The 19177-nt window shown below is 34.9% G+C and overlaps 2 protein-coding genes and 1 long non-coding RNA gene across 4 annotated transcripts; 1 reads left to right on the top strand and 2 right to left on the bottom strand.

Annotated features, from left to right (window-relative positions):
- Window positions 1-1019: 1019 nt before the first annotated feature.
- Window positions 1020-3751, bottom strand: LOC115702990 (probable carbohydrate esterase At4g34215). Of its 2 annotated transcripts, XM_030630463.2 has the most exons (3): window positions 2997-3751; window positions 2466-2707; window positions 1020-1355 (listed from the first exon to the last, which is right to left on the bottom strand). In XM_030630463.2, exons 1-3 carry the CDS (start codon window positions 3561-3563, stop codon window positions 1352-1354), a joined length of 813 nt encoding a protein of 270 aa, XP_030486323.2. In that variant the 5' UTR covers window positions 3564-3751; the 3' UTR covers window positions 1020-1351. The 2 variants fall into 2 exon arrangements, with proteins under 2 accessions (XP_030486323.2, XP_030486322.2); XM_030630462.2 differs by having other exon boundaries at window positions 1020-2707.
- Window positions 3752-11750: 7999 nt separating this feature from the next.
- On the top strand, window positions 11751-14296 carry LOC115715181 (uncharacterized). The gene is made up of 4 exons (XR_009685284.1): window positions 11751-12335; window positions 12693-12830; window positions 12924-13009; window positions 13925-14296. It is a non-coding gene; the product is annotated as an uncharacterized LOC115715181 (long non-coding RNA).
- A 531-nt stretch (window positions 14297-14827) lies between these two features.
- On the bottom strand, window positions 14828-18614 carry LOC115702970 (probable LRR receptor-like serine/threonine-protein kinase At4g37250). Its single transcript, XM_030630445.2, has 2 exons — window positions 16603-18614; window positions 14828-15656 (listed from the first exon to the last, which is right to left on the bottom strand). Exons 1-2 carry the CDS (start codon window positions 18269-18271, stop codon window positions 14977-14979), a joined length of 2349 nt encoding a protein of 782 aa, XP_030486305.2. The 5' UTR covers window positions 18272-18614; the 3' UTR covers window positions 14828-14976.
- Between the last annotated feature and the right edge of the window lie 563 nt (window positions 18615-19177).

Below are 19177 nucleotides of genomic sequence, written 5' to 3'. Positions count from 1 at the left end.
GGCTCGAGTGGATTTCTCTTATGTTCTTTGCGGAGAAGCTGTGGCATGCTGCTTGGCTGTGTCGGTTGCCTTGGATATCGGGTCCAAGTGTGTTATAGTGGAGAATGACTCGAGGGTGGTGATCAATGCTATCAATGGGAAGGAGTCTTGTTGGGCATTGGTAAACTACGTCTCTTTTTGTACTAAGTCTTCTCCCTCTTTTATTAGCTGTAATTTTCTTTTATTAGTCGATCTTGTAATTTTGCCGCTCACAATGTGGCTAGATGGGCGTTTGCTTATCAGATGTTTGGATCTATCCCGATCTCTATCTTACTGGAGAACTTTTTATGTAACGACCATGAGGTCTATATATTTGAATTAATGATAAAACGCTTATTTCAAAAAAAAGTTAAATTTCGAACTTGACCCAGCACTTAACCCCGAATCCAATGACCTGATACCAAACCTCAAACTAATAGCTTAACTCGAGCCTGATCCTGAACCCTATAACCAAACTTGAAGTGGGACTTCGACCTCAAACAAAAGATTACGATGATTAAAAAAGTGGAGAAAAAAATTGACAATTTGTTTTTAATCAAATTTGAAAAATATTTTATAAAAATAATACTACTTTTTTAATAAGTAGCAAATTATGGTTAATTCAAACAATGATCCAATAACAAAGATGAAATCATAATAGGAAGTAGGAACATACATCTCTCTTACTAGCTCAGAACTTCACGAATGCCCTTTTACTTGTCTTAAAAAAATAAATATTTTAGTTTTAAAGTTGAAAAACTATTTTTTTTAGTATTTATCATGCTATCAAAAGGTGTTGTTAGAGTATGATTATTTTACTTTTATTAATGTCATTCTTTATAATAAAATTGATTAATCTTACTTATGTTATATCATTAGAGTAGAAATATCCTCATGTAAAATCATATTATTCTGAAAAATTTATTATTGTGTGATGCTCATAAAGATTCTAACACTTTCTTTTTGAAAAATTTATTATATTTATATATAAACATAACTTATTAAATAGCAAATTCAAACATTACTAATTTTATTTGCAAAATAAATATATAATTACAATGTTTACTTCCATTATCTACTTTTCTACATAACAATTCTTAATTACCAGTGTTACCACAGTAATAATTCTCTAACTCATAATCTTTTCAAAGTTACAAATTAAGTTTCCACACAATGTAGAATCCTTCTAACACACTCATAACTACAACTAGTCTACACAGCACACACTCATTATTTTATAACTTAATTTTTGGGGCTGTAGCTTTTAGCAGTGGAAGCTAAGCTATACCATTACCAAATATTAAACCCCAAAGTAACAACCTCAAACCACATATCACCTGCATAATGCAAAAAACTTATTAATTAGTTCTATATGAAGAGAGAGATTGGCAAAAATTAATAAGATTATAGGTTAGAGATAAAAATATATAAGAAAAAAAATTAATACCTAATTTTTGGTAGAGAGAATATAACGAAATAATAATAATAATAATAATAAAATACAATTAAATAATAATATATCTCTAGCAGTTACATAATTCCATAACTGCTATCATAAATACAAGGGTCCTTTTTTACAATAATTTTATTGATTATCGTGTTAGTGTATACAAAAATCAGAAAATTTTATTTAAAAACAAAAAATTCTATAGCTTAATTTAGAACTATAAAGTTTCGATGTAATATACAAAATAATGTAAAGGTTTAGAAATAATAATGGTAAAATCTTTAACTATAAGTTTTAGACATAATGTTGTTCTTGAATACCAGTTCAAAATAAAAAAAACCTTTCATTAAAATTCTGAAAACATATCTAAACAAATAATAATAAGAAGAAAAAGTCTAAATACATCAAACTTCACAATAAAAAATAAAGTAATTTATAATATGATATAAATACTTAAGTTTAATTTTTATTTAAATTTAATTTTTGATAATAATAACAACTAAGTTATATTTATAGAATATTGTAAAGCCAATAACCACTGTCTAAAAAAATAATATATGAATAAAACAATGACTTGACATCTATTAGTCAAATACAGAAAATAAATTATTTATTAGTACTGTAAAAAATTAAACTTAACTATTTATCTATTTATCTATGTTGATAATTAAACTTAAAACTATTTATCTATACTGATAGTTAAACTTAAATGTTTATCTCGCACATTATTCTAGAAAAATATAATAAGAATGTAATGAATTATTTTTTATCTTAACCTCAAAATAAATATAACAAAAAGAATACAAATACTAAATTGCATTAAAATCAATGAAATCCCCGAGATAAAGTTTTTATCTTATAACCTCTAAGTCATATAAAATCATATTCTTGTTCTATGTGTTAATGGTAATTTGGAGTTTCTAATTATAAAAACGGGTAATAAAGAAACAAATAGGAAAAACCAACAAATCCCAAAAGTAAAAGTGTAAAAAGTGTATACATGGACTTTGTTGTTGTTGCCTCAGGTTGGGATTGATACTGAGTTGGCCCAAAGTTAGAGAGATAAGCTTGGGCCAATTTTTGGCCCAATTCAACCTGGGCCTCTGTTGTTAGGTGGAGATTATCAAATTTGAGCTCCAATCCCTTTGCATCAACACACACAACATTTTCCACCTTCATATTCAATTGAACTTCCCTTAATTTCTCCGCACAGTTCTTATCAACACCGGAAATTATTGCTACCTGTAAAAATTAAAATTAATAAAATGTATTACTAATCCTGTGCCAGCTTAAAAAGATGATATATTTATTTAGTATATTTAAGAATATGCCCGTCATATATTTTTAAATTGACACTTAATATCTAAAAAACCTGTAACAAATTAGATAAAATATTTTTGCTACTATTTTTTTTAATTAAAATTATATGTGTAATTATAATAAATATTAAAAATTTGCAGTAAATATTTTAATTTTATTATTAAAAGAATTAAAATAAATTTGGTTATTCCAATGTTGGTATGACTATGACCTGAATGATTGGAAGTGAAGGAAGAGAAAGATCTTGTCGAACATTCTGAATAAGCTTCTCCATTTTCTCCTGATACACCTCAACTTGATCCTCCGATGACGTGTCACTCTCTCCTTGGTACCAAAGCAAAGCTCGAATCTCACCCCCTCTCTTCACGCTCTCTTTCGCCCTCTTTATCATATCTTCGTAGAGGTGTTCCCCACGCGCCCACTCCTTAATGGCCGTTCCACCCACAGCGCTGGGCACCAGGCCCACTGGGCCGAACTGGGCCAGATGGGCTTTCACGGCGTTGGCGAAAGCCATTCCCGGCCCAACTCCGCAGGTCTTTTTGGTGTCGATGTCTTTGTGGGTAGGCTCATGAGCGGTTTCCCAGTGGAGCTTAGCGCTCAGTCGGAGGATCCCATGGTTGGGTCGGCACTCCGGCGGTACGACTCCGTCCCACTTGTGATTTTTATTTACTCCGCCTCGGCCGGCCATGTTGCTCTGACCGGATAAGATGAAGATCTGCTTATTTGGGCTGTTGATTTCTGGGTTTTGGTTGTCTGAAACAGATGTTTCCGTAGCCATGGCTAATACTTACTCGAATCTTTGAATTTTGGGCTCGTGTCTGAACTCAGATCTTTGGTGGTCGGAAGTGTTTGTTACAACTTTCCTTTTTATAATATTGTCTATACAGTGTGATGTGATCTATAACACGTTGTCTTCTGACATTGACTCATTGGTACATTTTCTTTAATAGTAATAAGAATGATTAATGTTAATTTTTTTATTTTTAAATTTTTAATCACAAACATAAATATAAAATTTATTTTTATTTATGTTCTATAATAATTTTTATTTTTCAATTTAAAAAAAAAAACCAAAGTGCATTGTGTAAATTTTATTGAATTCGGGTTTGAGGTCGGGACCGGGGCAGGTCTAAATCTGGGCTCCAAGGTCTAAGTTGGGGTTGGAGTCCAAAATATTGATTAAATTTAAAAGTATTTTTTTTTTAAAAAAAAAAAATTAGATTCTTAATTAAAAAATTAAAAATTAAAAACAGTTTTATAAAACATGGTATAAGAAAATATTTTTACTTTTCTAATTTTAAAAACAAAAAACTGATTAAAAAAGTGTTACTAAAGGCACCCATAGTAAAACAGTTCTATTATTAGCAGCTGTAGTAATTAGTATTTTTTAGACGTCATTGTAATTGATTAGCTATATTTTTTTAAATATTATTATATTAGATTTAATATTTAGTTGGATTAATAAGGATATTAACATAGTAAACACCCTTATTATTAATGTGTTACCCTTTAATATTTCTCAATTTAGTATTATGAAAGTGTGAGGTTAATTATGATTTGCTTAAAATGAACATTTAAGTGATTTGATAAGTAGTTGGGTCAGTTGATGTGTATTTGAGTCCACCTAACATTGTTGTCGTCATGCGATCTTTCAGGGTCATGTGATGAAATAGGATTAGGATTTAGTTTCATGTGTGAAGATTGAGAAGCAGAGAAAGAGAGAGAGAGAGAGAACACAAGGAATGCTTTGAACTCTTACCTCTACACTGAGGCAATTTCCTTTATTTATAGAGAGATTTCAATACAATTACAAAACAGAAATTCTGTTACATAACAGAATTGATAAAAGGCAGAAAGAAAGCAAACACATACCAACAAACTAATGAAACAGTAATAACAGTAAAAACCAATTTAACTAACTTGGTTATCATCCCCCCTCAAACGAAAAGGGGTAGAAACCACTTTAAGTTTGGACTTCAGATATTTAAACCGATCTTTAGGAAGACTTTTCGTAAAAATATCAGCTATTTGATCAATAGTAGGAACATATCGCACTTCAAGTTCTTTGTTGAGCAATTGATCACGGACAAAATGTTGGTCAATCTCTATGTGTTTGCATCGGGCATGAAAAATCGGGTTGGCAGCTAGAGAGGCTGCTCCTTGATTATCAACCCAAATAATGGGAATGTCAGCTAGTGCAACTTGCATTTCAGTGAACAAGGAGCGAAGCCATTTGATCTCAGCAGCAGTGTTAGCCAACGCACGAAATTCCGACTCTGTAGATGATCTGGCCACAACGTGCTGCTTTTTAGCAGACCAAGAAATAAGGTTGGGACCTATGAACACGGCATATCCTCCAGTAGATTTTCTATCGTCAAGGCAGCTCGCCCAATCCGCATCGGAGTATGCAACAAGAGACATACGAGAAACTGGTCTGAGTAAAATACCATCAGAAATGGTACCCTTTAAGTAACGCAATAGGCGTTTGCAAGCCTCCCAGTGGACTGTAGTTGGGGCATGGATAAACTGTGACAATTTGTTGATGATGTATGCAACATCAGGTCGTGTGAGCGTCAAATATTGAAGGGATCCCAGGGTACTTCGATACAGAGAGACATCATCAAATGGAGATCCTTCACTGAGAGATAGTTTGTGAGCTGTAGAAGTGGGACTAGCACAGCTTTTGGCGCCCTCAAGATGAACTTTGGTAAGTAAATCAGTGATATATTTGGTTTGAGACAAATAAAGACCTTCACTATCCCTGTGAACTTCAACACCTAAGAAGTAGTGCAAAGGCCCCAAGTCTTTGAGAGAAAAAGCAGAGTTGAGATCAACTATTAGCTTTTGAACCAGTTGGGAGTTTGGACCTGTGACAAGAATGTCATCGACATACACCAATAAAATAATCAAGGTAGAACCGGTTCCATGAATAAACAGTGAAGTATCAGCCCTTGATGCAGTAAAACCCCAATTAAAAAGTGTAGTTTTGAGTTTATCATTCCATGCCCGAGGAGCCTGCTTTAGGCCATACAATGCTTTGTGAAGTTTGCACACATGATGAGGTTTGGAGGGGTCTTCAAAGCCTGGTGGTTGAGGCATATAGACTGTTTCTTGAAGAGTGCCATTTAGAAAAGCATTTGCCACATCCAACTGTCGAATTTCCCAATTGTATGAGATAGCAAGAGTAAGAACCAACCGCACTGTGACAGGTTTAATTACAGGGCTAAAAGTATCTTCATAATCAATCCCTGGTTTTTGAAGATATCCTTTAGCTACAAGGCGAGATTTTAACCTGTCCAAAGTTCCATTCGCATTGAGTTTGACCCTATGGACCCATTTGTTGCCTATGAGATGCATGTGAGGCTCATAGGGAACAAGTGTCCAAGTCCCTTGAGAAGTGAGGGCTGTGAACTCATTGTTCATAGAAGCAAACCAACCAGGGTGTTTAAGGGCAGATTTAAGTGATTTTGGTTCAGTAGGCAACAAGGATTCAGGCAGTCTGTGTTTGGTAGCTAAGTAAGCTTTAGGCTTGTAAATTCCATGTTGAGATCGAGTGATCATGGAATGAGTTCTTACAGGTGCTGTAGTATCAATGGGAGGAGCAACTACCCTGGTTTCTGGTGCAGTAACCTGACTGGGAGAATTCGAGGTTGCTGGTGGAGAATGCACAGATGCAGTAGCATGTTCATGACCAACACCAGTAGGAGAATTAGTCCCAGTGGACAGTGTGTCATTGGTTGGCTCAGGTAAAATTGATGGTGATGCAGATCCAGACATGATAGAAACATTATGCATAGCATTAGAATGAGTCATATCAGATGCAAAGTTTGTAGTAAAAGTAGCAGTTGGATAAGTAGTTGGTGGAGATTGTACCTGAGAGTGACACTGAGTTGAAGTTGCAGGGAAGACATGCTCGTTAAAAACAACATTTCTTGCAATGAACATGCGGCCAGCTTTATTTTCACAGAGATACCCTTTGTGCTTGGGGGAGTAGCCTAGGAAAAGGCACTCTTCAGACCTATAATCCAATTTGTGGTGATTGTAAGGTCTTAAGTGGGGAAAACAAGCACATCCAAACACCTTTAAAACACCATAATCAGGAGCTTGCTGAAATAGACATTCATAGGGACTGAGGTTGTTTAAAACAGGGGTAGGCATTCTGTTGATAGAGTATGTTGCACACATAAAGGCATGCCACCAATAGGACATGTCGAGACCAGATTTAGCAAGAAGAGTAAGACCTGTCTCAGTTATGTGGCGATGTTTTCTTTCCACTCTCCCATTCTGTTCATGAGTGTGAGGACAAGAATTTTGAAACCCGATGCCTTGATCTCTCAAAAACCTTTCAAAAGCACGATATTCACCCCCACCATCGGCTTGAACCCTTTTAATAGGCAAATTGAATTGCTTTTCCACTAAGCTTTTAAACTGAATAAAAATCTCAAAAGATTGGGACTTAACTGACATAGGAAAGACCCAAGAAAAACGACTAAAATCATCAATGAAGACAATATAGTACTTGTAGTTATCTTTTGAAGTGATGTGGGATGGCCCCCATACATCAGTATGGATAAGGGCCAGGGGCTGATTTGCACGAGAAGTGGACAAAGAAAAGGGAAGCCTGTGACTTTTTCCCTGTTGGCAGGCATTGCAAAACTGCAGGCCTTTAAGGCTATGAGGAATATTAGCTTGAGACAACATTTTAGTGAGTGTAGAGGATGAAGGATGGCCGAGTTTGCAATGCCACAGGTTAATGTCAGTAGACAAATTAGAGTTGTACACAAGAGCTTTATGTGAAAAACACAAATCAGAATCAGTATTTTTATTAAAAACTGTAGGATTACAAGCTTCTTGAATACAAGATTGACTACAAGATTGACAGAAAGATTGCTTAGACTGTAATGAGCTGCAAGACTCAACAAGATGACATTGAATTGAAGTGCCAAACAAGCCCGAGCCTTCATCTCCAAGAAGATAAAGCCCATCTTTAAGTGTCCCTTTGACAAGAACTGCTCCCGTTTGCTTGTCCTTGACAAAACAACACGTTTTATGAAATTCAAGAAAGACATTATTGTCGTTAGTAAGTTTGGAAACACTAACTAAATTTTTAGTTATGGAAGGGACATGCAAAACGGATTTTAAATGCAAAGGAGAAGAAGACTTAGAGGGAATGAAAGCTTTACCAATATGGGAGATGACAAGCTTCTTACCATCACCTACAGCAACAGTTTCTTGTCCAGAATAGGGTGTGGTGGTGTCAAGAGGAGCCTCACTATAGGAGATGTGATGAGTAGCTCCAGTGTCCACATACCAACCTTGATCATCACCAAAATCAGGGATGGTTTGAGCAACAAAAGCTGAAGGATCATAGTCAAGAACATGTTCAGTAAGGTGAGCTTGTGGGGAAGAATTGCCAACAACCGATTTGGGGGTTATCCAATTTTTGTCAAACCTGTAATGACAGGTTGGAGCAGTATGGCCATAGCGCATACAAACTTGGCACAATGGTCTATTTGGATTGTGAGATCTGGTGTATTGAGATGGATGAGGAGGTTTTGAGGGAATTCTGGAGAAGGAATCAGAGGAGGGACTTCTGCCATTATTGTTATAAGGTCTATATCCTCCATTTCTTGAACCAAAAGTGAGATTTGCTGCCATCTTTGTTGAAAGATCCATCATTGTAGTGTGGCGTTCGAGTCTTGTTTCATGAGACATTAACAAGGCCTGAACTTCTTCAAGAGAGAGATTGTCACTTCGAGATGTAATTCCCGATACCACGGAGTCAAACTCGGGTCCAAGGCCATTGAGCAGATGGAGAACCAAATCAATATCAGAAATAGGATGACCAGCTACAGCAAGAGAATCACAAAGAACTTTGATTTTGTCAACATAATCTGAAATTGATTGGTTACCTTTATGCAGATTGGACAATTGGCTCTTGAGTTGAAGCAACCTAGCCTTGGACTGACTAGAGAACTTTTGTTCCAGGGCTTTCCAAACACCATTAGAACTGGTGTAACTTGCGACTGTGCCAAGAATGCCTTCTGTCATCGAAGACCTGAGCCAAGAAAGAAGAAGCTGATCTTTCTTGCGCCATTGTTGAAAAGCAGGATTCGGATTACCATTAAGGAGAGATCGAGGAGGAGATTGGTCAGTGAGAAGAATCTCATCGAGTTCGTGGCCAATCACCGTGGGAAGAACTTGAGACTTCCAAGCAAGGAAGTTAGTGCGATCGAGTTTGATGGTGAGAGAGGACGTGAGAGAATGAGAGAATGGATTCCACGAAGGAGCTGCTGTAACAGAGGGATTAACGCCAGAATCGGAGACACCAGCTGGAGACGAGTTGTCGCCAGAGGAAGCCATTGACAGAGGTCAGTGGCTCTGATACCATGAAGATTGAGAAGCAGAGAAAGAGAGAGAGAGAGAACACAAGGAATGCTTTGAACTCTTACCTCTACACTGAGGCAATTTCCTTTATTTATAGAGAGATTTCAATACAATTACAAAACAGAAATTCTGTTACATAACAGAATTGATAAAGTGCAGAAGGAAAGCAAACACATACCAACAAACTAATGAAACAGTAATAACAGTAAAAACCAATTTAACTAACTTGGTTATCAATGTGAAATGTCGGTGAAGTTAAGAAAGATGTTGTTTTTCACCAAGTTTAAACCAAAGTTTGGTCCAAACAATATCGTACTGTGTTCCCTACCAAGTATTAGATCAGGTTTGGTAGTTAGTCTTAGTTACAGACATGCACAGTTTTAGTTCCAATTTACGTCAGTTCCAACTTAAATCAACTACTTTCTGCAAATATTAGAAAACCAATCTCTATCCTTCTTGGAGGCCTTCATGGCATTACAAGACAAAGCTTTTGAAACCAAAGTACATCATTTTTAATGCACAAGAGTTGCAAGAACCGCATACATTATGTTTTTCGGGACTTTACTTAACTTTTTTGCTTTACTAACCCAACGGATCAACTCTTTAAGTTCCAAGGAGTAACATTTCCATTCCAACCAACTTTTGATTTCTTTGAGGCATGCTCTACTATACAGGCAGTTAAAAAATAAGTGCAGCAGCCCCACAAAGAAAACAATCTTGATCCACTAATATGTTCATCTTTCAGTAATTGTCTTTTGTTCGAATTCTCTGCAACAAGACTAGCCATAACACAATTCTTTACTTTGGAATACTAAGTCTATCCCAAACCACTTCCAAGTTACTTTTGTAACTGGTTTGATACTGTATTTTGAACCAGTAAAGGTCAGAAAATTCGTTGGAACTTTAAATGCATCTTTGACAGTACCATTACATATTAGTTCTCTTTTTTCTTTTGAAGGGCTACCTTGTATTTCTCTCCTTACTGTATTGGGTTAACCTTTTAATACAAGATTAGACTATTAGGTATCCTTTGAGATCACTTGGGGAATTAGTACACATTTACCTTGGAAGTTGGAAGCATTATATTTAGTGGGACTTGTGTTGGTTCAGTTGCTGGCTCTGATGATTTCTTTAATACCTCCTGAAAATTAGCTTGATATGCCATTTAGTAATGATAAGAATTACACATAAATTTCACACTTGGAATAATTGCAAGTAATGTGTTTTATATTGCTATTTTGTGAATGAAAGGTGAGCTTATCTATATAATTATTATCTGGACCAATTTGTTGAATTGAATCTAAAAGCTTTTAAGTTCTTCAGTGTTAAGGGAATTCAATTATACTGTTTGTCTGTTAAAAAAACAAGGAATGAGAAGGTGGAATTCCAAAAGGATCAGTCTCATATAGATTAGTGGCTGGATTGAATTCTTTCATGGGAGGGCTCAAAAAATCATCAGAGACTTATCTTGACTCGAATCTAGTAATTGCTTCTCCTTTTGGACTGGGTATGTTCTCATCCTGTTCCGGTTAAAAAGACTTAATCTTACTTCAACCTACACACACTCAGCTCGGCCACCCAGGGTGTGAACTTGCCTCATATGTTTTTTTTTCTTGAGTAAGTTGAAAAATACAATCACATTTATTTTTAATTTTATATTTAATTAAAAATATCTTTTTTTATATGTATTGTACCTAAAAAATACTGACATAAGAAAGTCACATAGAGATTTTAAAGTGATAGGAGTAAAATTAGTACAATATTTAAAAAAAAAGTAATAGACTTTAGAAAAGAGAGTAAAAATCAAAGAAGACAACATAAAAAGAGTATAGAGTGTAATTTACTCTATGGTCATACTGATTTTCTCATGACTGTCATTTCTTCTTATTTTACCAATTTTTAATGGGCTTACATTACACGGGCCTTGCTGATTTTCTCTTACGTGGGCTTTTTACAAAGAGCTTCTTGCTTAAGTAAAATTGCAAACAACGCTCTCTATGGTCATACTTGTAATCAAGTGCCTTGTATATATCTTTATATATTAAAAGTGTCTATTTAACGGCATTTCTTGGTTTAACAGAATATACTTTAAAAATAAAAGAATATTCTGTTAAATTTAACGATGTTAGTAGGTTTGATCCTCCCGTTAACTTTCAAAAATATATAAATAATTAAACCCAAAAAATTAATTAAAAAAAATCATCTTAGCCACATATCTCTCTAACATAACAAACCTTGCATCCCCAATCTGAAAAATTATTGGGTGATTTTTTATTTATATATAATAAAATATTTGAGAACAAATATTTGAGTATATACGATTGAGAACAAATGGCGACTGAGTGACTTTTTTAATTTATATTATTTGAGTATATACGATTGAGAACAAATGGCGATTGAGTATTACTTGTTATAGTCGTAGGGGTTTTGATCAGAAATAATGGTAGATGAAGCGCGTTCCCTCAAATCGATGAAGCCAAGGATTCATATCCAATCAGGCGACATCAAATCTGGCGCATTCAAATTCGAGAAGTATTTGCCTTTGGTTTTATCAAAATGTGATCTTCCCCCAAGACCCATTCATGGAACAAACCCTCCCCAAGAATCTCAAATCCATATGCCCAACTTCGACGCCTTCACCTTCCAAGATCTCCGAACACCTAACATCATTAAATTTCTGCGATTGAGCTGCAAATTGAACCAATCAGACGAATTTAGATGAGGTTAGTGCTAAGAAATTTGAATTTTGTCATGGAAAATTCTAGAATAAAAGCTGACATTCCAAATCATTGGTGGCGAAACTTGAACTATTCGAGTTCTTCTTGATGTATGTCATCCTTACTGTGATCTTTGTTGAAGAATTGATTTTCCATGTAATGGTGATGTGTCCGATTGAACTGTTCTATTTGGCTTGTAGATTTGTCCCATTTTTAATTCTAAACCATTTGAGCCGAGTGGGTCGAAGTACAACAGAGTCATTTGGTAAGATTTATTGGTCCGCTTGGTCGATTCGTTCAAGTATAACACAGTGAGCAGTCGATTAGTCGAGGCTCTTCAATACGATGGAGCACAATTGCTACAGTTGGTCTGATTCGTTCAAGGTCAGGACGATGAGTGGTCGATTGGACGAGGCGAGCGAGTCGAACTACAACAAAGTCGTTCGGTAAGAGTTTAATTTCAGATTGAGCTTCACTGTTCAGTGTATGAATAGACTTTTTAGTTTTTCCTCTGCAATGCATTCCCTGTTAGAACACTCTCTTGGTGTATATTGGTTAGCTAGGGAAATTTTTCAGAAGCTAAAAACTTATGTTTTTCTTGCTTTCTAATCATTTAATGTTTGCAGTTCAAGCTGAAAAAAGATTTTTTTTCTCTTTTTGTTTTTCTTCACGATTTAAAGCTTGATAAACTAAGTAATAGGCACTCTTGTAATTAACTTAAAGCTTATTGTAATTATGACTGAAATAGCTTATTATTTTTCTATTTACTTGACTATTTGGCCATGAACTTGTGTTTTGGCCAGGTTGCAGGCGGTGATGGTACGGTTGGTTGGGTATTGGAATGTCTTGTAGAACCTAACAAAGAGAGTCGAAATCCAATTTCTCCCATAGGAATAATTCCACTTTGTATAGAAAATGACCTATCTAGGAGTTTTGGCTGGGTAAGCTTTCTTCTCTTGAATGTTGAATTATGTAAATTATTGCTCTCCTTGTCTTGTTGAGCATTGATTGTTTGGATTGGATGTTTTTAATAGGGTGGTTCTTTTCCTTTCGCATGGAAATCAGCCATTAAAAAAACACTCAACAAAGCTACTACTGGTCAAATTTGTCATTTGGATAGGTAAATGTTCTCTTCTTGTTATTCAATTAGAGATATGGTCTTGATTTGATGGCATTATTGAATTCTTCTGTTAATGTGTTACCACATATGTAGTCTTTATGTCCCGTCATCTTCAAGAGTTTTTTCATATCTCTAATTTCAGTTTTTCTTGCTGAATTTGTCATTGTATTGGTCTTTAGATGTAGGTATTGGTGAGGATTGTGGTTTATGTATAATTTTGATTTTTAATTTAACGGTGGAATGTTATTATTGATTTTTGGTGGAATGTATATGTAAGACCTCATTTTTATCTCATACTTCAATAGTGATATTTGTGTGCATTCCTTTTGTTATTTTGTGTTGGAATAGTTCTTGTATCAGCTGATTATTGGAAAGTATTGCTTTCAAGGACTATAGTTAATTGTATAATTGTTTTATTTCATTGTGCATATTATATTCTTCTTCTGGTATGTTTTAACAATTGTAACATAGAAAGGTTTTTTTATTTTTTCTTACAGTTACACAATTGTAATGGAGTTGTAAGGAATTTTTTTTATTAGTGTATGATACAGGGTGATGAAAAATAACTTGTAGACCATCAAAATTAATGATTTTGTAATTTGTATTTAACTATCATTTTATGAAATGAGTAGTTATGGAGATGCTTTTTTTTGTCATTGGTAGGACATTTTGTGATACTTGATTAGACTTGAAACTATTTGATAAGAGAATTTTTTTTCTCTTGTTGTCGCACTAGGTTCTTTAGAGAATATGTTAAAGTGCTATGAATTCATGAAGCAGTAAGACAACTTTCAAAGATAGTGCATTTGAACTTATCATTTAAAATTTAATCATTTGATCCTCCCTAAATAGTTATTCTACTACTTGCAACATTTCAGTGAAATCCTTATTTGAATTGTTTTATTTTTGTTTCAGGAACATAGTTTTGGTCAAGGTAGTGCCTACATGTGCTATGTTTTATTTTATGTTTAGGTTTGATAGATTCTCTCTACACTTATTTACGGTAGAAGGCTGATATGAATTTCGATGACGCAATTGACAAAGTTCTATTGTCAATCCCTGGAGAAGTTGTGGATCCGCCTCACTCTCTGAAGCATACAGAAGAGTGTGCTCTTGATGAGGTTGAAAATTTACAATATTATTTTTCTGTTTACTTAACTTTATTGTATGATTCTTACCTGTATAAAGTAATTACTAATCTGAGCCATTATATGTGTCATGAATAAAAAGGATGTATTCGTTAAATCGAGATGAATTATAAATAAGAGAAAAGTTGATTAAATTTTATCCTTAAATATCTAATGTCAAAGTATATCTTGCAACAATTTTATTTTGGGGATGTGATAATCATTCTTTGCATTTGTTTTCTCCTTTTTAGCTTACTATATAGTTACATACGTTTATAGTGATTATCGCTTTGAAAAAATGACCTTTAAACAAATCCTTCAATCAATAGTTTTTTTAGCCCTTTTATAGTATATTTTCCTTATTAGCTAAATTATTACATTTGGTATCATTATACTATTGGTTTATTGGTTTATTATTAATAACAATTTACATATCATAAATTTGTAGAAACAACTATCTTACACTAACCAAATACACTGACACAAATTTAATTTTTATAAAAACAAGTCGTCCATATAATCATTTCCTTAGTTACATAAACAAAAATAAAAAAAAAAACTATAAAAACCAACCCTTAAATAAAATTAACATTTACGTGGCTCGGCACGTAACTCTCAACTAGTAAATAAATAAAGATCAATGACATTTGGTTATAATCAGTCAAACTTACCACCGCTTTCTCACAAATAATTTTTATCAACACATTTCCTTCTTTTTATGCAATGTCCAAGTCAACAAAAAGATGAAGAAAAAACAAATTACAGAGAAAGAAATTAAAAAAATGAAATAAAGCTTTTAGCCTAAGAAAAACTTTTGTTGTGGCACAAATTAATACATCATTAGTGTTCCAAAGAAATGAAAGTGAACTTGTCCAACACTTGGAGGGCTTCTTTCATGGTTGGTCTCTTTTGTGGGACAAAAGAAGCACATTGAAACCCTAATTTCAAGCATGCCAGCAAGGCCTCCTCCTTGTACTCTACCTCACCTCTCAGCCCAACATCAACCAATCTCAAAACCCGGCTCTTATCCTCAACCATCGAACCGGATCCGGTCCATTGCCCTAATTCCCGGTCTGAAAAAACCCGCCCGGTTAGAAGCTCAAGTAAAACAACACCAAAAGAAAACACATCCCACTTGGGATTAGGCTTCAAATTCTTCATAGACTCAGGTGCTTGATAAGGAGACACACCCGCGGCAGCCAAAGATGATGATCCCGGGCTACCACCAAAGGTGACATCATATTGGCTGTCGCGGGTGGCAGTGGAAGCCGATTTTAGGCTTCCAAAATACCTAGCCGAACCACTCTTGTGAGTACTAGTTCCGGGTGGGAGAATAAGGCGATCTAGGCCAAAATCACTAATTATGGGCTCCATTTCATTGTTTAAAAGTATATTACTTGGTTTAATATTGGCATGCACATGTTTCTTCTCGTGGATGTAGCTTAGCCCTCTCGCAATGCCTCTTGCTATCTTAAGCCGAATTTCAAGCGGTTGATTACATGGTGACGACCCCGCTCTTCCTGCATGAATCATAAATGTTCATTAGATCAACTATATATAATAAATTTATGTATAGAATTTACTAGAAAAGTTCTTTGAAATAATGAATGTATTTATATCTTTATATATAAGTTTTTCAAATAATTTGATACTTTTTGTTTGCCACTAGTGAATAAAGAGATAAAAACAAAAATTACTTTTGGGTAAAGCACCGCCTTAGAGAAATAGATTTCAATTATTTTTTGGCAAGTTTCCCATGTGATCAGGGTGGCCTGTGATTTGGGTGGGTGTACAATATGTACAAATTTTTACCATAAATAATAGCAATTTAAGGAAAACAGAAATGTTACTTTATTCACATATGGTATCCGATCGTAGTGAAATGCTATAATTTTCTATATTTCTTATTGGCTCCAACAACTTATTTATATGGCATGATCACGTGCTGTAATGACTATTTGCCAATATTTTTAAAGTAGCTAAGTACGTAGATTGAGAATCACTTTATATATATACACATATCCAATTTATCTACTTATGCATACTAATAAATCATTTAAGTAATTGCCAAAAGAATCCTATGATATAAACTAAAATGATATCCATTTTAGCCCTGGTAATATGCATTTCTATTTTCATTTTTAGCATTACCAGTTTACATAATCTCTGATAAGAAAAAATACTAACTTAAGACATAAAAGCCTAATAATTCATGATAACAGAAATTTACAAATATACCATAAACTTTACTTAAAAAAAAAAACAATCTTAATAAGTTTTAAATTATTGCCTTTTAACAATCTTTTCAATCCAAGAAAGAACAGGGAACACAAAAAAACGGCGCATACTAGTCAAAAGAAGCAAACTATCAAACATGCAAGACAAAAGGCCGCGTATCTTAGCAAAACTTAAGTAATTTTTCTAACATACGCTTCAAAAAACAGAGTAAAGTAGTAAGAGACTTACGGCTGCCGGTGTTAGCGAGGCTGCCATTGGAGACATACTCATAGATAACAAGCTTCTCATCGCCCCAGTAAAACCCACGAATCCGAACCAAGTTCGGGTGTCGGACCTTCGATATGGACCTAACTTGGCTCTCGAAATCTCTCATCCTCTCCCCCTGACTTTTCCCGATTCTTCTCACCACCACCGCAGTCCCATCCTCCATTAAAGCTTTGTACACAATGCTTTCTCCGTTTGCCCCCAAAGTATACGCCGAAGCTTTAAGCAGAGTCTCCAGCTCCAGCCCCGGCGACTGGTCATCGTCAACTGTAACCAGCAACCCTCCATTCCGACTAGGCCCAGTACCGCTTACTGGTTCTCTGTTTCTCTCGTCTCCGTCACTGTCTGAGCTAGTCTCTTCCGATGTCTCTTCACCTTTAATCGTCAAGCAAGACCATGTAGAGGCTTTAATGGTGTCAGGGTCGTCCTGTTTTCCGCTATAATAACCCGTTTTGTTTCCATGGTCGGAAGTAGATTTCGTTAATGAATCAAGATGTTTCCTTTTCCGGCTTTGGTAGACGTAGAGAATCACCATTGCTAAGAGAGCTATTCCAGCTAAGTCTCCGACGACTATTCCGACTATTGTACCTGGTTTTAGCCCTGTCTGCTGCTGCTGTTGTTGTGGCGGAGCTCCGTTTGAAGCTGTCACCGGAGTTGAGTCGATTGTTTTGGGTATGGCTGCAATGGCCGGAGAAGAAGTAGTGACATTAGGTTCTTTAGACAGACTCGAAGGAATTGTACAGAGATTTTTTAATGGCTTTCCGCAAAGATTAGAGTTTCCTGAGAAAAACTCTTTTTTCTGAGAAAGCAGAGAACTTGATTCTGGTATTGCTCCGGTAAGATTGTTAAACGAAAGATCAACAGTAGCATTAACCGGAATTAGTTTGGCAAACTCCAATGGTATATTCCCTGAAATCTTGTTATAAGAAACGTTCAAAAATCTCAAACTCTCTCCACCAAAATCCGAAGGAAGAGACCCATTAAGCAAATTCGACGACAGATCTAATACTTGAACCTTACTGAACCCACCGGGAACTTTACCAGAAAAGTAATTACTTTTCAGGGAAATAACGGTTAGATTCTGCAAAGAAGTAAGGTTTTGGGGAAGTTTTCCGGCAAAAGCGTTGTCAGAGAGATTCAAAAACTGAAGACTTTTAAGACCAGAAACAGAGTCAGTAAGTTGACCAGATATCACATTGTTAGAGAGAGAAAGCACTTGAAGCTCAGAGGCGTTGAAAATGGTGGAAGGTAATGACCCATTAAAGAAATTGTTGGAAAGATCAAGGTGACGAAGGTGTTCAATTCGTCCCAAGTCAGGTGAGATCGAACCCAGAAGTTGGTTATTAGGGAGGACCAAGCTGGTGACTCTGAACATGTCCAGTGTCCCAGGTGGACCGATTTCTGAGCAAGTGATTCCTTTCCATAAACAAGGTGTTTGGTCGTAGTAATTCCAGGTTTCCAAGGCTGAAAGAGGGTCGTTTAAGATTAAATACTTGAAAGAAAGTAAGAAAATTCCGTCTGAATTGAGAGCTGTAGTAGTAGAAGAAGAATGGTGAAGAAGATGATGAAGAAGGAAAAATGATGAAGTGACCCTCCACCAAAAATGGAGTCCCTTAATGGTATTGAAGCTCATTTTTTTCTGAAACAGAACTTGTTCTCCGCATGGTTGGATACTAGTTGTTCATGGTGTAGAAAAAGAGAGCTTGAGAATGAAGATGGTGACCAACTGCAGTTGTTTGTTGTTTGGGTCACCAAATCAACTGAGTTAAGTAAGCAGAGATTAGCTGGGTTTGGTTTAAGCTCCAAAGTTGGAGCAGAATAGAGAGAATCAAAAGATCATAAAGGTCACTATTATGGGTATTGGAGAAGTTGTGGAGAGAAATAGAGAGAGAGATACTTTAGAGGATAATTAACAAAGATAGCAAATGCCAAAGGCATGTTGTTGTCTTTAACTGTTGTTTGCTAATTGCTTTGTTGCAGTAAAAAACATTGGGAAAGTCTATACCTAATATCTGGTCCGCATTTAGAAGAGTTTCTTAATATTTAATATGTGTAATTTACGGTATAAATACCTAAATTTAACTCTTATTTGTAAATAAATATTTAAGTTTAATTTTTTGCGGTAATAATATTAAGTTATAATACTAGTTGTCAAGTGTTAAGTAATTGCCACGTGGCAATTCTTGATTGGTCTAAATCATTAAATTTTTATTTTTTTTAAAAAAAAATTAATTTAAATATACTAATAATAAAATGACAGGTTGATAATGACTTAACATTTAATGGTCAGATACCTATAAAGTTCTAAAAATATAACTTAGTATTATTTCCGCCAAAAATTAAAGTTTAGGTATTTATTTACAACTGAGAGTTAAACTTAAGTATTTATGCCGCAAATTACTCTTTAATATTCTTTTTTTATGATTGTTTACGTTATACTTATTTAGAGTCACCGATAAATTTTTAAATTTTTTTGAAGAATTTACATAAACATTACTATTTTCTTATACGTATAGTGGCTTTTGGAAGCACATTTTTA

Source organism: Cannabis sativa, chromosome X (assembly GCF_029168945.1).
Source record: "Cannabis sativa cultivar Pink pepper isolate KNU-18-1 chromosome X, ASM2916894v1, whole genome shotgun sequence".
NCBI classification, from domain to species: domain Eukaryota; kingdom Viridiplantae; phylum Streptophyta; class Magnoliopsida; order Rosales; family Cannabaceae; genus Cannabis; species Cannabis sativa.
Note: the sequence above shows the minus strand (reverse complement) of the source record. Positions and strands in the feature narration are given on the sequence as shown.

What these genes read in the sequence shown, in the direction of transcription:
- LOC115702970 (XM_030630445.2), bottom strand. Translation starts at nt 18,271, where the DNA reads ATGAGCTTCAATACCATTAAGGGACTCCATTTTTGGTGGAGGGTCACT. An exon ending in CCTCGCTAACACCGGCAGCC is followed by an intron (nt 15,657 to 16,602) that starts GTAAGTCTCTTA and finishes TGATTCATGCAG; the next exon opens with GAAGAGCGGGGTCGTCACCA.
- LOC115702990 (XM_030630462.2), bottom strand. Translation starts at nt 3,563, where the DNA reads ATGGCTACGGAAACATCTGTTTCAGACAACCAAAACCCAGAAATCAAC. An exon ending in CTTCACTTCCAATCATTCAG is followed by an intron (nt 2,708 to 2,996) that starts GTCATAGTCATA and finishes TAATTTTTACAG; the next exon opens with GTAGCAATAATTTCCGGTGT.